At 54.4% G+C, this 13,552-nt stretch overlaps 1 protein-coding gene across 1 annotated transcript; it reads right to left on the reverse strand.

Moving 5' to 3' along the window:
- Positions 1–4,962: 4,962 nt before the first annotated feature.
- TPBGL (trophoblast glycoprotein like) lies at positions 4,963–8,014 on the reverse strand. Its single transcript, XM_047876733.1, has one exon. It carries the CDS (start codon positions 7,712–7,714, stop codon positions 6,539–6,541), a length of 1,176 nt encoding a protein of 391 aa, XP_047732689.1. The 5' UTR covers positions 7,715–8,014; the 3' UTR covers positions 4,963–6,538.
- Between the last annotated feature and the right edge of the window lie 5,538 nt (positions 8,015–13,552).

Raw genomic sequence — 13,552 nt, forward strand, 5'->3', positions numbered from 1 at the left:
CTCGCGGTCCGTGAGCTCGAGCCTCGCGTCGGGCTCTGGGATGACAGCTCAGAGCCTGGAGCCTGCTTCCGATTCTGTGTCTCCCTCTCTCTCTGTCCCTCCCCCCATTCATGCTCTGTCTCTCTCTGTCTCAAAAATAAATAAACTTTAAAAAAAATTAAAATAAAATAAAATAAAATAAAATAGGTTAATATATATAAAGTGCCTAGAACAACCCCCAGTTTCTTCCTAGCACAGTGCTTATAGCGCATAATAGGCACCTTATAAAATACTTGAATGGATTGTGAAGAACTGAAAAGAAGGAACTTTCCTATATTCACCAGCAGATGGCGCATGTATGCAAAGAAAAATTAAAACTCGTTCCACTTTGCCACAAATTGGCCAACAGATGTCGTTGCAGCTCTCTGGGTAAAGGAACCAAGACCTGTGACTGAGCTGGCTGAGCCAGTGATCAAACCCAGATGGGATGATGGACAAATATTCCAAATGGAGGGCCAGAAAGTTAGAATTGTATTAAAAAGCCAAAGTTGAGGAGCTAAGGATAAATTATGTTTTACACGATTGCATATTCTATAGCTGCATTTTCTTTCTGCTTTCTCACTTTACTAAACAGTAACAAGGAGCTAGCCATACAGGTATCTTCTATAACGGCAACCTCAGTTCAATGATGGGGAAGGTTATGGGAGCCAAAGGGAGTGGGCATCTGACATGCAGCAGGGGGAGGCCATGAGCCCTGCGTGATGTTTCTCCCCTGGTGCTTTGGATTTCTGTGGGGCAAGGACAGTGCTCACAAATCTCTGTCCTCCAGGATTGGGAACCCAAAAGGGACTGGACCCAACCCCTGAGGGGAACTTCTGGTCCGGTGTGGACAATGGGCCAGAAAAACAATCTATACAAATAAAGGTCTAGCGGGTGTAGTGATGGGAAGAAGAGGTGAGGGGAGGACAGCAGAGGGGACTAGAGATGTCCTGATGCTTTCTGCATAGGGAAAGCATTTCAGGCAGAGGGTACCAGGTGAGCCAAGGTACGGGGTCTGGAATCACTGGGCTCAGTTACTAAAATCTAAGTGGTTTGGTGTAGCTGGAGAATAGACGTTCAAGGAGGCTGGAGGATAAGGTCAGGGACGGAGAGTGTATTAGTTATCTAGTGTTGGTAGACTAGCTAGTCTAGCAGTCTAGCACTTTTTCTTTTCCCCTTCACGTCTTGTTAAAAGTCACTGGAGTCCAAGGCCCACCAGCCTGGAACCGTCCTACATTATTCTTGTCCCAATATAACTATTAATAGTGGCCTCTTTCACTCTCCAAAGTTTTCTGGTTTGGTTGGTCACCTTATTTAGGGGCCCCATGTGCTTCCATTATCACAGTGACCCAGTCTTTATTGAGGACAGGAGCAGTATCTGGTCCATCTCAGCAGGTGCTGAGGTTCAGGAAGAATGAGTTTTATACGTGGGGACCACAGAGCTTGGGGTTCCAGAGCAAACCCTTCATTTCTCTCAGGGAAGGATAGAGATACTCCCTAGCAGGGTTTCTGCCTGCAAGAGGTTTCCAAGGCCTGCTGGAAGCTGCTGATGGGAGGCTGCAAAGTCCTCCAAACCCTTTGTTGTTGGCTTCCCCTCCCCACTGCCCTCCCCTCCCCCCGCCCCATCTCTAGGCTACCACAGGCTTGGGTCTGGCTTTAAGAAGAATGACCGGAGGGATGGAGACAGAGAGTGAGGAGACGAGACAGCCCTGCCAGATACTCAAACCTAGAGTAGGGCAGGGATGGCCCCAGAGGTATCTTGGGTTCTGGATCTGCTTTGATTCTGACACTTGGGGTGACCTGGCTGGCCTCCTACACTCTCTGGGCCTCAATTTCCCCATCAATACAATGAAGGGTTAGTTGAAGTGGTCTCATGGGACCAGCCGGCCCTAGGTGAATTGGCCTGGGACGGTGCTGAAGGAGGGGGTGGGGATGGTGAGGGAGGGGGTGGAGGAGGGGACTCCAAAGGCCACCAAGCACATTACCACAGAAATATTAACTGCCCCATCACTTCTCCCAGTCCAGCAAAGGCCATGTCCATAAATTAGGGCCATGAGTCTGCCAGGCAGAGACTTAATGAAGGAGATGAACTTCAGTGAGAGCAGGCAGGACCTCTGGAGGTCACAAGTCCAGTCCCAGCCTGGACAAAAAGAACCTGGAACCAGAGAGGGGCACGGGGTGTCCAAGGTCAATGTTGGACTGGGCCAGGAAGGCAGGAGCCAGCTCTGCCATGTTCACTGTTGTATCTCCGGCACCTGGCACACAGTAGGGTCTCAACTAGTATTTGTAACGGAGGACCAAATGGTGTGGCAAATAATGCTAAGCTCAGATGGAAACCCAGACCTCTGGACTCTAGCCGGGCCCTTCCTAGTTCCCACAGCAGACCCGAAGGGCATGGGTAGGAAAGGGGCTGCAGAAGTAAAAGTCTTCTCAAGGAGATAGGCCACTGCTTCCCTTTGTTTCTGAGAGGAAATTTCAGCTTTTACAGGGCCACAAACCCTGGGGTGTCTGACATGTTTCTCAAAGAGCGTAGCTGGTTTCATGTCTATCACATTTCTGACTGTTACACACCTTTTCTCTCCTTCTTCTCTCTTTAGGGGGACAAACCAGATGGAGTCCTTCCCCCTGGCACTTGGCCCTTGCACCCCCCTGCCCACCTCAGACTTCCAGCAGCATAAGAAGCATTACAATTAGCACGGAAGGCTGGTCATTCGATGGATGAGACTTCGGCACTGCTGAGACCGTCCGGAGGGGTGGGTGGCATCAGGGTATCAGGTCAGGGCCAGCCAGACCCCTCCGTCTTATCCTTTCCTGCAAGGCCTCTTCTGGGCTCCTGTGGAAGCCCTTATCTCCTTGCCCATCTGGGCTCCCATGGGCATGGCTTAGGTCTGATTCCTCTCTCTATCTCCACTGCCCAGCGTCTGGCACAAAAAGGATGGGCAGAAGGGAGCAAAAAGGAAGAGGCACCGTGCAGTGATCCTGCTTCCCATATCCTCTAAGGGAAGAGATCCCTCCAGGGCCTCCCAGTGAAGAATGTGAGGAATGCAGATCTGACTTAAGTACGCACACCCACCTACCTAACCCCAGCCATTAATGGTATTCTCTAATTCTCAGACTAACAAGATCTTTCTGCCTCCAGTTCTTTGCCCAGCTGATACTTCTGAGTTTTCTCTGTTCTTCAAAATCCTACTCCTCTTTCAAAACCCTGCTCAAATGTGACTTCCTCTAAGTAGAAGCCTCTCAAGGCTGGGCCAGGGGCCCCTACTCTAAGCTCTGTTTCCTGGGACTTCTTTTCCCTAGATCATGATTAAATAGGAGTCTCCTTGGGTCATTAGCTTCTCTAGAACTGGCAAAGTTGTATTCAGTTGAGGCTGAATGGCTGGCTGGATTTGTGGGGGAGGCAAGGCTAGGGGCCCTGGGGACCTGTTGATAGTCCCATACGGCCAAAGGACACTGGCAGGCTGCGAGAAGAATGGCAGCCCAGAAATGACATTTAACGGGAATCAGTGAATGGCACCGAGGTTAAATATGAACTGGCATACATTAGGCACTCAATTAGTTGATTTTTGACAACTATTGATTTGGTACTTAGCTTAACAGCAGCTCTCATATAAAACCCTCAAAGATTTTTGCTGACAATGAACCCACAGCTAACAGCATGCTTTATTTGCCAGGACTCACTGCAGTCTTATGTTACCTTACGAGGGCATATCTTTGGAACTGGGGAGGTGACCTGTTAGAGACACAGTTCTCTAACCTGTGTTAGAGAGATCATTACTGTTTTGTCCTGGGGGACTGGCAGGGCACCTTTTGAGGGTCATTCACAGATGGGAACGTTTCAAGAGAATCTGACCCCCTCTCATGAGGAATGACTGGGAGAAGGGGTAGGGAATTTGCTGGGAACAGATAAGGAGACTCATGGCACCATCTCCAATTCTGTGAAGAGCTATCGTGGGTGACCTACACTCCTGGCCCCGGGGCAGAGCTGCCACTGTCAGGGAGTCCCAGGCAGACTCCTCTGGCAATGAGAGGGATGCTCCCAGGAGAGGAGGGAGTGAGCTCCTCATCGAAAGAGGGTGCTCCTTATTGGGATGATCTAGGTGGCTTCCCACTTTACCTCTGAGGTCCTTTCCAGCATCTAGAAGGCACAAATTCTAAAATTATGTGGCCCTAAGATTCTAAAATGCCAGAATTCTAGCCTTCTGCCATGTAGTTCTAGGGCGCCAAGACCATGAATGCAAAATAATCCAGTCTGGGGACTTTAGGGCAGGAGATACGCCGCTTACCCTGGCCCTACTGGCCCAGAACCCACCTGTCTTTTTGCTCCACATTATCTCGAGGGGTCATTTTATCTACACCCACCTCTCTCCACCTCTAGGCTGCTTTTCCTCTTGCATACCCAAGGTGCAGTCCTTAGCCCTCTAGCCAGGACAGCATAGCATGGCACAGGTCATAAGGGAATGTCAGGTAACTCATCAGAGGGGATGATATCAAAGTGGCAAATCATGATCCCTCTGTTCCCGCCTGAATTAACTGCCTCTGATTCTCTGTAGCTGGATGTCCTCCCCGAGAGCCTCATCTGATGCTAGCGTTTGTCAGTCCAACTGCATCTCCCCCACAGCCGCCACCCTCACCGCAGTGATGAGGAAGAATGACAGGGTTAAGAGGATGTAGAGGAAGTGTAGGATCCCACGTGGGCTGTGGATAACCCCCTCTCAGAGGATAAAAGGCTGGCTGGCTTGGAGAGCAATGCAATCACAGTGGGAAGTCCCTCCATGCCTGCTACATGCAGTCGGAGCCTATCTCTTCCCCCATACGCCAGGCGGAGACACCAAAGGTCACTGCCTCACTTCAGGGAGGTCCAAAACGCCCTCCCAAGTGTCCCCTCCCACCTCCTTCAATGCCCCAAGGTCAGCAGGAATGACATGGCACCACTTACAAGAGTAGAGTATCCGAGATTATTGCAGACTTTATAGAAAACTGCCCAAGGGAGATCCAGATGTCCTGGGTGGGGGTGGGAAGGCAGGCCTCAGCCAATATGTTGAAGGAGAGCCTTCCTGTGTGTAGAGGCAGCACAGGCCAGCCATTCTGCCTGACCTAGGGGATGGGAGTCAGGGAGAGGCAGCCCCCTCCCCACTCACCAGTTGTGCTTTGGGATCATGCAGAAGGCAGGGCACTGAGGCTCTGACCCTAAACAGGATGGCTTGTGCCTGAGACAAGAAATGAGGCCCCTCACCTCTTCCAAAAGGCATGGGGGAGGGGGGCATGACAGCAAGGAAACCCGGGGAGAAAAGAGTCACATGGGTGGGAAAGGGTGTGTGGAGAGCAGCTCCCAGCCCTTCAGAGCCCCTCCCCTACCTCTCTCTGAGGCCACAGTGTACAGGTGACCCTGGTTCTGAGGCCCAGCCAACTACTTTGAACCCCCAGGAGTCTCTCCTCCCTCATGGGCATCTGGTTGGGGCCAGTATGGTTGGAGGACACTTGGCACCTTCACCTGCCTTGCAGGGCTGGAGAGCTCATCCTAGGAGGAAAGGGGGTGGGCACATCCCAGGAATGGATTCCTCACTGGACCCTGACCCAGTGAATGGCAGAGGTGGATAGTGAATGCAAGTGATGGGTGTAGGAGGGGATAGATAGCCTAAAACTTGGGCAGGGAGATTAAACTCAGATCCGGGTGAAGAGCTGAGAGTCTGGAGATTAGGGACAAGCACTGAGTATTAGGGGATCAGAGAGCCCCGGTGAGAAAGGCTGAGGATCGGTTCCATACTAAGGCTATAATGGGGTATGACTGTCCCGAGGACGGGAGACAGTTGGAGCTGAGCCCCAAGCCTGGGCCAAGGAAGGGAGGAGCCTGAGCCAGAGCTGCGGTGGTGGGCAGTATGAAATACATCCCCTTATTGGGGGAGGGTGCCTAACCCTCAGAGTCTGGGGATGTGGGTGTTTGCAGGATGGAGGGCTCAGAGCTCCAGGATGAGAAAAAAGGTTCGAAGTCCACAAAAACCTTCAGGTGGGGGTGCTCTGCTTCTGAGACCAGAATGGGATGTAAGGGTCCCTGAGCCCTGGGAAGGAAGTTGGGGTCTCCAAGCTGGAGATGGGAGTCAGTAATGTCTAGGATGGTTTCCCAGTGAGAGGGCAGGCCTCAAAGTACAGGGTGGTGGAGGCAGTCTCAGGGCTTTCGGATTGAAGGACAAAGTTTCCTGGAGAGTCTTGAAAAGGGAAGGTGCTTTTGGTGGTTTAGGAGGGATGTGTCAGAGCCTGGGATGGGCAAGTAGGGTTTCTGAAATCAGAAGGGGGTGTCTCTCGATATTTGATGGTGAGAGCTCTCAGAGGCTGGGGAGAGGGGGTACAGCTTGGGGTCTCTGGGTCGGGGAGATGCCATAATCCAAAGGTCTCAGGCCGGGAAGGGGCAAGTCTCGAAGCCCCCAACTCGCGGGTGTCTCATACCCATGGCTTCAAGCCAGAGAGCCCCAGTAAAGTCATAAGCTGGCAGGAACAGCCATCAACCCCCAAGGGGTGACACTCAGAGGCCCGAGCCCGGGGAAGTGGCACGGGAGCCGGCGGGGGCAGCCGGAGCGGGCGCGCGTCGAGGGTCGGCGTCCTGCTCATAGCGGTAGTGGTAGCCCTCCATCTGGTCCCGGCAGGCCTCGCGCAAGTTGCGCATCCAGCGCTGGATGCCGCGGCGGTTTAGGTAGAGCACCATGAGGAAGATGAGGCCGATGAGCGCCAGCACCAGCCCGAAGAAGACGTAGGAGGCTTCCAGCTCCGGGCCGGCGAGTTCCACTTCTTCCCCGCGACCGTATGCATCGCCGTCGGCACAGCGCAGCCGAGCCTCGTCCAGGTCCAGGAAAGGCCGGTCCTGCAGCGCCCGCGGGGCGGCGCAGCGCAGGCGCCGCGCGTCGGGTACGCGCTCAGTGGAGTTGCGCAGCCAGGCCAGCAGGGGGCGCGCGGCACAGCCGCAGCTCAGGGGGTTGTCGGCGAGCAGCAGGCGCGGCGCGGGGAGGCCGCCATCGCGCTCGAGCGCGCGCAGCTCGTCGGGGCCCAGGCCGGTCAACGCGTTGAGGCGCGCGTCCAGCTGCTCCAGGCGCGGCCGGCTCAGAGCTGCGGGCGGCAGGCGGCTCAGCGCGTTGCCCGCCAGGCCCACCAGGCGCAGCTCGTCCAGCGGGGCGAGCGCGGTGTCCAGCGCGGCCAGCAGCGTGGGGCCGCCCCGCGCCAGCGCGTGGTTGAGCTGCAGGGAACGCAGCGCGGGCAGTCCGCGGAAGGCGCCGCCGCCCAGCGCGCGCAGGGGGTTGTTGCTCAGGTCGAGCGCCGTCAGGCTGGGCAGCCCGTCGAAGGCGCCGTCCTCCACCACCTCGATGTTGTTGTGCGTGAGGCTCAGCGCGCTGAGGAGCGGCAGGCGCACGCCGCCCGCTGCCGCCTCCTCCTCCTCCCCGTCAGCGTCCCCGCCGGCGAAGGCGGCCGCGCGAAGCACGGTCAGGTTGGCGCCCACGATGGTGAGGTTGCGCGCGTCGGGCGGCACGTCCCGCGGGGGCTGCCGGAGCTCGGCGCCCGACGCGCAGCGCAACATCAGCTTGGGGCCGCCGAAGCAGTAGCACTGGAAGGGACAGGGCGCGGCGGGCCGGCTCAGCGCCGCCGCCACCAGCAGCAGCCCCGGCAGGAGTGGCCCCCTTTGCTCCGGCTGTCCCGAGCGCGGGGCCATCGCAGCTGCCCCCGCATCCAGCGCCCTGGCCGCCGCGCTCACCAGTGAGTTCGGAGCGCCTGGGGGGCGGGGAGGGGGGCGGCCGGGGCAAGTCCTTGACCCGGAGCGGCTGGCGGTCGCGGTCGGTCCGTCCGCTGGCTCTAAAGTCCGAGGAGCCTTCACTTTCCTGTCTGGGGCGAGAGGGGTCAGGCGGGGAGCGGAGCCCCCCGCCCCCGGTGCCCTCCTCGCCCTGCGCGCCGGCCTCCGACTTCCGCGGCCGTTCCGGGCTTGGAGCCGAGTGGGCAGGGTTTATCGGTTTGTCTCCCCCCTCCCCGCCTCCCGGCCTCCTCCTCCTCCCCCGAGGAGCCTCCGCGCCCTCCTCGCCCAGAGGAGGGGTGGGAGGCTCCGGAGAATCAGAGCTTTCCGCTGCTGCGCTTTCTCTCCCCCACTCTCCAGCTCCGGGGCTGCTGAGAAGTTTGGCTCTCCAAGCCTCTGACTTGCTTCCCCCTCATCTCCCCCCATCCCCCCAGGTTGAAGCTGGTTCCGTCCTCCTCCCTCTAAGGCACGTGTGGGGCGGGGCCGGGCGGGGGAGAGCTGGCAGGTGGGTCAGCACCACAGTGCGAGAATTTGCGGGGAGGACCTTAGAGTTCCCCCTTCAAACACAGGCAGGGGTGAGGGGTGGGCTGAGAAAGTTACTCATCTTTCAGCCTCTTCCTGATCCGTGTGGCCAAGGAGAGGTCTGTGCTAGGAGAGACTGGAAAATCCCCAGCCTTGGTTCCCCCCTCAGCAACCCCAGTTACATTAGGCCTGGCTGGGTCACCACTATTGCAGGTCCTGTGGGACCAACGTTTTCTCAACCCCATCCTACCTTCACCCAGGGGTGTCAGCGACACCCCCTCCTCCTTTCTTTCCCCCCACCCCAACTCACTGGCTGCTCTGCAGGGAGTTCTTACATCTGGTTTCCTCCACCAGGCTGGACTCCACCCCCAAGCACTCTCCTAGGCCCTAGGACCTGATGGGTGTGGTGATTCAGCTCTTTGCTGTCCCCTCCCAGTACTTGGGCACCCCGTTTGATTGTTCTGCTGGGTCTCAGGAGCCTGGGATTGTTAGATACCACTGACTGCCTCTCCTCCCTTCCAGGGTATCCCACCTGTAAATGGTGAATGGGTGAGAGGGTTTGGAGTTCCAAAGATTTGGAGAATTGGAGTAGATTTTGAAGCATTGGGAGGGGGTGGGGGGTCTCAGAGGGGGCCATGGCTGAGCTGCTTATAGGTTTGTTTTGTTCTGGATTTTTTTTTTTTTTTTTCCAGAACTGGGAAGCTCCAGACCTGATTTAAAGAGATAGGCTCCCGAGAAGGGAGCATTCCTTGCCTTGACATGAATTATTCAGGCTGGAGAGGCTGACACTTGATCCACAGGCCATTCTGGTATCAGCAGAGCTGGTTGGGATGGAGGCTCCACCCTCCCCCCCCATAGGAATCAGTTAGTCTTTCTCCTGAATTAGGGACAGTTGTTGGATTGACTTCTTCCCTGAGGTTATATTTAACAGATTGGCCAACAGATCAATACCACTTAAGGAGAAGAGGCAGACCCTGCGGTGGCTGGGTCCCAGGCAAAGACCAACAACATCAAGGACCAGGTCTGTTGATGCTGGCGTGGGGGGTGGGAGCTCCCCTCCCCCTTCCATCTCTCTCCCCATTCCCATAATCGCTCCCAGCTTTTAGCAGATGAGAACAAGAAGTTGCATGTGCAGGATTGGACATGTCTATAAGATGTACACGCATGTGTACTTGTACATGTAGAAGCAAGTTTGACACATGAACAGCCCAAGGTACATCCACATGTGAGGAAATACAGACTCATGCTTACTTGAGTGTGCATACACATGTATAGGAAGGTGTGCACAAGCTTGCACATGGTTGCAGGCAGGCTCAGATAAAACTCATGCAAGTACATGCAAGCTCATTCATACATGTAACATACATACATGTTAACATAGATTTGAGTACATCCTGGTATGTGTCCATACATTCATAAGCACATACACACTTGAATATTCATTTTTCTGTTATGTAGGTTCCTGGGTACATTCTCTGAGGGGCAAGCTCACAGACCCATGCATGCAAGCACATGCATCCAGAGATTGGACAACACACCCTGAGCCCATTCCTGCCCTCCACCATGCCCTTGGTCTGTATAAGTAACAGGCTGAGATGTCTTTTCTCATATGGGCACAGGTGCTCAAACAGCCATTGGGGCTGTGCCCTCAGCCACTGTACTCCCGCCACTCCTGGCCCATATCAACGCTAAGCCCTAGCTCTGACATCTCCCTGGTGAGAGGCACTGGCTTTTCTTCCTATTGTGTTTCCAGTACAGGAACTAGCACCAGTGAGTGTGCAGTAAATGTAGGTGGGTGGATGGAAGGATGGATGGAAAGGTCTCTGCTTCCCTGTCCCACTGCATAGAACCCTTTCTGCCTCCAGCCTCTGAGGAATTACAAACCAACTGCCAAGGCCAGAGCCCCCTCTCTAGGACCCCATGGTGGCTGGTTCCTGGTGTGCTGATGGACTCCTTGAGAAGGGGCTGTAGGACAGCAGGCAGCCTTAGGGGGGAAAGGGGGAGCTAGACATTTCAATTGAAGATGGAGGCCCAGAGAGAACCTAGAAACATCAGGTACCAGAGAATAAAGCAATGACCATGCTTTATAAAGTGGGGAGTCTGAGGCCAGAGGGCCAGGGACTTGCCTCAAAGCCAGTGGCTGTCTGGGCTTAGCCTAGGACCTGGCCCCAGGCTCCTTGCCCAGGCCTTTGTCCAAGGTATTGGCCGCATCTTAGTGGGACCAGTGCAACAGGGAATCTCATCCTGCCCCCAGGAAACTGAAGCCGGCTACAGATGCCAGGATGGGTATGGTGTGACCTTGGACCTCTCTCCGCCTCTGTCAACTTCTGGAAAGTAGATGGGCTTCTGAATTCCTATCCTTCTTAGTCTTCTCAGAGCTGTTGTGACAATGTGAATGGAAAGTGATTTGCAACAAAAAAAAGCCTTATCAACCAGGGCCCGGGGGCCTTGTCCCCTCTGTGACAGGACATGGCATTGTCCTTTTCTGGGACTAATTAGCTCCCATGTCATTTTGCCCTGTTTCGTCTTCCTTCTGTCCCCAGCATAGCAAATTCATGATAGGTGGTAAAAGGAATGAATCTCTACTTGCAGTCTCTGTGAATGTCCCTACCCAACCTCCTCCTCCCCGCCCCTCTCCTCTTTATGCAGGCGTTCCCCTTTTCTGTTCAAGTTCCCCTGGAACCAAGTCTGTGAGCTATTTTGGGGTCTCTCTTCTCTGGAGGAACTTCTCTGTCCATGTTGCCATGCATTCAGCACGCAGTAGGTGTTCAATAAATGTAAGTCCAATTGTGTCTGGGGCTGTATTCATTCTCTGATGTATCCGGTGGAAGTATCTTAGCTCATACATTTTTCCCCACTTGGGGTGCTCTCTCCCCTTGACTCTATTCCTTCAGCACAGCCCAGCCAGAGCTCAGCTTGGGTTCTGTCCCCTCCAGGAAGCCTTCATGGCTTCCTTTTCTCTCCTTTGAATTTCACTTAGCAGTCAGAGGGCTGATGCTCCTCTGAGCCCCCTAACTGTCAGCAACTGAGCTCAGGACTGGTCTGGTCTCCTGTGGTGTCATCTCAGAGCTCAGCATGGAAAAGGGACCAATGGATGAAATAATGATTTAAAAATCTCTTGCTGATCCTGAGACAGGCAAGATGAGAAGCCCCCATCTATACTTCACACAGCCTCCCAGAAAGGTGAAGTGCTTTCCCCAAGGTTGCACAGCTGACCCAAGCCTGACAGTAGCTCGGGTTTCCTGCTCATCTTCTATGCTGCAGCCCTCCCAATCCTAGGCTTTCTCTCTGTAGAGTGTGACTAGGTTAGATCCCAGGGGACCCTGTGGGCAAAGAGTTCAAGCGTTCAGGGTTTCCTTAGGACTCAGCAAATGAGTCATCCCAGCCCCACCCAAGCAGAGTGACTGCCCTTTGCAGGTTGAGAATCCCCCCATGTCAGCTTCACTGGACCTAGTTCTTGAATTTATTACCACACTAGGCTCCAGAGCCCCTCTCTGAGCCTTCCAAGGCACGCTCCTCTCCAAAGGCCTTGCCCTCTGTAAGGTCCACTGAGCCTTGGCAGGGAGCCTGCAGAGGTTTGGCAATTTCCCTGAGGTCACCCACCAGGCAGTCCCTTCCCCACCTGCCTCCAGCTCCATTTGTCCATCAGAGGTGTCTCAGTGTTCCAGAAGTCTTTAGGCAAGTCTGCCTTCCCAGATCTCAGTTTCCCTGTCTGCAAAAAATGTGTGTGTGTAGACAGGATGATCTTGGAGGGCTTTCAGTGCTGTGCCCCTTGACCTTTTAGGGATGCGGGTCATGGAAGGGAAGGTAATACTGTGATTTGCCCAAGTTGGTGAGCCCACCTTGATGTGTGACCTTGAACTTGGCCCCATCCCAACTATATAGTGCTGGTGTGTGACCTTGAATTTGGCTCCATCCCAACTATATAGTGCTGTAGCATAGTCTGGTGGGGGAGGACGGTCTTCCTAGCAGCCTGTGATATCTAGGGCCCCTTTATCTTGGCAGACTCCCTTTTTGTCTGTTCCCCCCTTCCTCTGAGGCAAGTGGAGGAGCAGCTGGGCAGGGCTGACATGACGAAGCTCAGTCATTAGGTAGTGGGGGAGGCCCCAGGTTCTCTCCTCTACTGTAGCTTCTGCACTGGCAGGGAGGGGAAAACTCCACTTCAGGCTTTGCTGTTCCCATTTTTCACTCCCCTCCCCCCCACCCCCCCACTGACTATGAGACACAGGAAAATCCATAGGCCCAAGATTCATTTTCTCCATTGAGTCAGCAGAGGCCATGCTCTGCTTTTGAGGGGCCAGCAACTGGCTTTTAAATAACTCTCTGATATTTAATACCCTCCTCCTCCACTCTGCAGCCTGGGCCTCTGGGGAAAGGCTAGAATAAATGAGCTGGATGAGTCCTCTCAAAGTCGTAAGTGTTCCTGCCTCCACCTCAACCCACCCTCCCCCACCCAGACTCCCAGGCCATTGGGGAAAACCTGATTCTTTATTAGCCTTGCACTGTGCTTTACAGTTTTTAAGTGGTGTCCCAGTCTGGGTTTGTTACCCCCAGGTTAGAATTGAAACCTGAAGTTTAGAGAAGGGAAGTGACCCCATTTTGCTTTTGGTCTTGGTCTACTAGTGGCTGGCTGTGTGACTGTGAGCAGGTTCATGTCCTTCTCTGGGCTTCTAATCCCTTCACTGTGCTACAAGGTGGTTCAGCCGGTGAGTTGCTGCTGGTCCCTCTAGCTGTAAAGTTTTCATGAGTTGCTGCCCTGATCTAGGTCTCCTCTCACGGAACTACTTTTTGCCTCCACACTCTTCTTCCTGGGGAAGCTGAAAGGCAGAGCAGACTTAGGCTCAAGACCAGCCAGGGTTCCGGTATAAACTCAGTTGAGTCAGGGGCAGGAGTTGGTAGGGGGAAGGGGAAGGAGCAGGGTTGGGGGTTTTCCTCTCCTCTCCTCCCCTCCCTTCCCATTTCCTTTCCTCCCCTTTTCTTCCTATGTTTTGCAGGTAGAGGTTAGGACAGGTCAAGGGCAGTAGCCTATTTAAATCTTGATGTCCTTAAAGCTCAAGGTCTCTTCAGCTATAGATGCACTTCGAGGAGGTGAGAGCTAAACTCTCTAAGCTGCACCAGGTTCAGGCTCCTGATAATGGAAGTTAGTGAGACCAGTTCTCCTGGCTTCACCACTGTTCTGTGTCATTCGGAAAATAGGAATTGATACCTCTGTTGGTTGTAAGAGTGATGCTTGGGGGCCAC

The sequence above is a fragment of the Prionailurus viverrinus genome, chromosome D1, assembly GCF_022837055.1.
Source record: "Prionailurus viverrinus isolate Anna chromosome D1, UM_Priviv_1.0, whole genome shotgun sequence".
NCBI lineage: Eukaryota > Metazoa > Chordata > Mammalia > Carnivora > Felidae > Prionailurus > Prionailurus viverrinus.

What these genes read in the sequence shown, in the direction of transcription:
- TPBGL (XM_047876733.1), bottom strand. Translation starts at nt 7,714, where the DNA reads ATGGCCCCGCGCTCGGGACAGCCGGAGCAAAGGGGGCCACTCCTGCCG.